Source organism: Colobus angolensis, unplaced genomic scaffold (genome assembly GCF_000951035.1).
Source record: "Colobus angolensis palliatus isolate OR3802 unplaced genomic scaffold, Cang.pa_1.0 Scaffold1279, whole genome shotgun sequence".
In the NCBI taxonomy this organism is placed as follows: Eukaryota; Metazoa; Chordata; class Mammalia; order Primates; family Cercopithecidae; genus Colobus; species Colobus angolensis.
In genome coordinates this window covers 4767-6874 of record NW_012114019.1, presented here as the reverse complement: position 1 = coordinate 6874, position 2108 = coordinate 4767, and the positions used below count along the sequence as shown (strand labels likewise).

The following is a 2108-nucleotide window of genomic DNA, read 5'->3' as shown; positions in this document are numbered from 1 at the left end:
AAAAAAAAAAAAAAGATAAGGCCTTTCCCCGGAGGAATGGATAGCCTCAAGTATGCGGGTGGGTATGTGTGGCCTGTCAGGACATGAGGTAGATTCCAGTGAGAGGCCCATGATGGGATGGGGGAGAACGCTCAGCGGGAAGGTCTGCTGGGATGGGTAGGGAACATGGTAGGAAGGACAGGCTGTCTGGGCAGAGATGAAGGCTGGATGAAGAGTGCAGCCGGTGGGAAGGTTTTCATTCACTATGGTGGTGGTGACATGGTGGACCTCGGAGATGACAGGCTGCTAGATGTGAGGAGGTCTGGTGAGCCATGGTGTTGGAAGAGGTAGAAGTCAAAAAATGGTAAGGGTGAGGACAAAAGCAGCCTGCATGTGAAATCTAGAAAGACATCTTTCCAGATCTCTGTGTCTCAGGCTGTCCAAGAGTCCTATCAGCTACATTCTCTTCCCTTGCCCCTTTAACTAAGGAGGCGCTGATCAGCATGTCTTTCTGTCCTTCCCTAGGTTTGGGTTTGTACAAGATAAATATTCTGCCTCTGCTTTTAACTTCCCTGCTGAGAACAAGCCTCAGTACATCCACGTTACAGGTAAGGAGCTACGGGCAGAGTTGGACAGGTGGGTCCACATCCCTTTCCTTGCACCAAACCTGTGGCTGCAGAACCACCTCAGCAGGCTCCAAGAGCCCTCCTGGTGGCTGCCACACAGGCGCTCCCCTTTCTCTTCAGGAACAGTGTTTCTGCAGCTGCCCTATTCCAAGCGCAAGTTCTCAGGGCAGCAGCGGCGGCGGCGGAACTCCACCAGCTCCACCAACCAGAACATGTTCTGCGAGGAGCGGGTCGGCTACAACTGGGCCTACAACACCATGCTAACCAAGACATGGCGCTCCAGTGCCACAGGGGATGAAAAATTTGCTGATCGGCTGCTGAAGGACTTCACGGACTTCTGCATCAACCGTGACAACCGTCTGGTCACGTTCTGGACAAGTTGCCTGGAGAAGATGCATGCCAGTGCCCCGTGAGGCCAGGGTTAGAAGGCTGTGCCTGTGCTGAGGGCAGGTGGGTGAGCCGCTGCCCTCAAACCCAGGGCAGAGGAGGATTCCAGGCAGGTTCTAGGAGTCAGATGTCCATTTGCTACTGTCAGTGAGTGGAGGCCATTGTTTTTTTTTTTTGGCCCCCACAACAAATCTACTCTAGAAGAAAGACTTTGGAAGCAGCTGCTGCTGCTGCCGCCACTGTCACCAAGTACTCAGAGCAGGTGGGAGGCACAGATTGTCCGTGGGAGGGCTCCAGTGACTGGGAAGAGGGCAGGCAGCCCCCATGAATGTCCTTGGAAGTGGGTGGCTCCTGGTAGCATCCTTTTCCTTCACCATCTATGGGATATTAGGGGCAGAATCTGCCACTTCCTGCCCGGGAGTCCGTAAGATAATTTTGTGAAATGTACCATAGACTCTCACCTACTGTATATACCTGTACATATCAGAAGAAAATAAAAAGCTCCACGTGCATCATCTCTGTCCCCAGCCAGTTCCCCACAGAAGCAGTCCCATCCTGAGCTGGGCAGTTGTGCCAGGTGGCCGGGGTCATGGCAGTCAATGAAGAGGCCACAGATGGTGAGAGGGCTTCAAAATTCACTGGCTTAGGGAGTTTGGCTGTGAGTTTATTGAGAAATTTCTTTCATAGGCCGCTAGGCCGGAACAAGGATGGTTCCAGTGAGGACAGTGAGCAGGCAGGATAACTTACGAGGTAACTGTAGGCTCATGCTGTCAGAATGAATCTTGCTAAATGGGGTGAGCCCAGCTCTGGGATGCAGATATGATGGCATTCTGAAAAAAATCAGAGGAAACCTTTGTAGACTCTTAAGTTAGGTTTTTTTTTTTGAGACAGAGTTTTCACTCTTGTTGCCCAGGCTGGAGTGCAGTGGTGTGATCTGAGCTCACTACAACCTCTGCCTCCCAGGTTCAAGCGATTCTCCTGCTTCGGCCTCCCGAGTAGCTGGGATTACAGGCACCTGCCACCATACCAGGCTAATTTTTTGTTTTTTGTTTTTTTGTTTTTTTTTTTTTTTTGAGGCGGAGTCTTGCTCTGTCGCCCGGACTGGAGTGCAGTGGC

At 51.8% G+C, this 2108-nt stretch overlaps 1 protein-coding gene across 1 annotated transcript in view; it reads left to right on the top strand.

The window, feature by feature from the left end:
* LOC105505598 (DEP domain-containing protein 5-like) overlaps positions 1-1507 on the top strand; it is a 3994-nt gene extending 2487 nt beyond the window's left edge. The window contains exons 2-3 of the mRNA XM_011933449.1: positions 505-587; positions 726-1507. Coding sequence (XP_011788839.1) covers positions 505-587; positions 726-1018 — 376 coding nt within the window. The 3' untranslated portion in view covers positions 1019-1507. The remainder of the gene's footprint in view (positions 1-504; positions 588-725) is intronic.
* Positions 1508-2108: the final 601 nt, after the last annotated feature.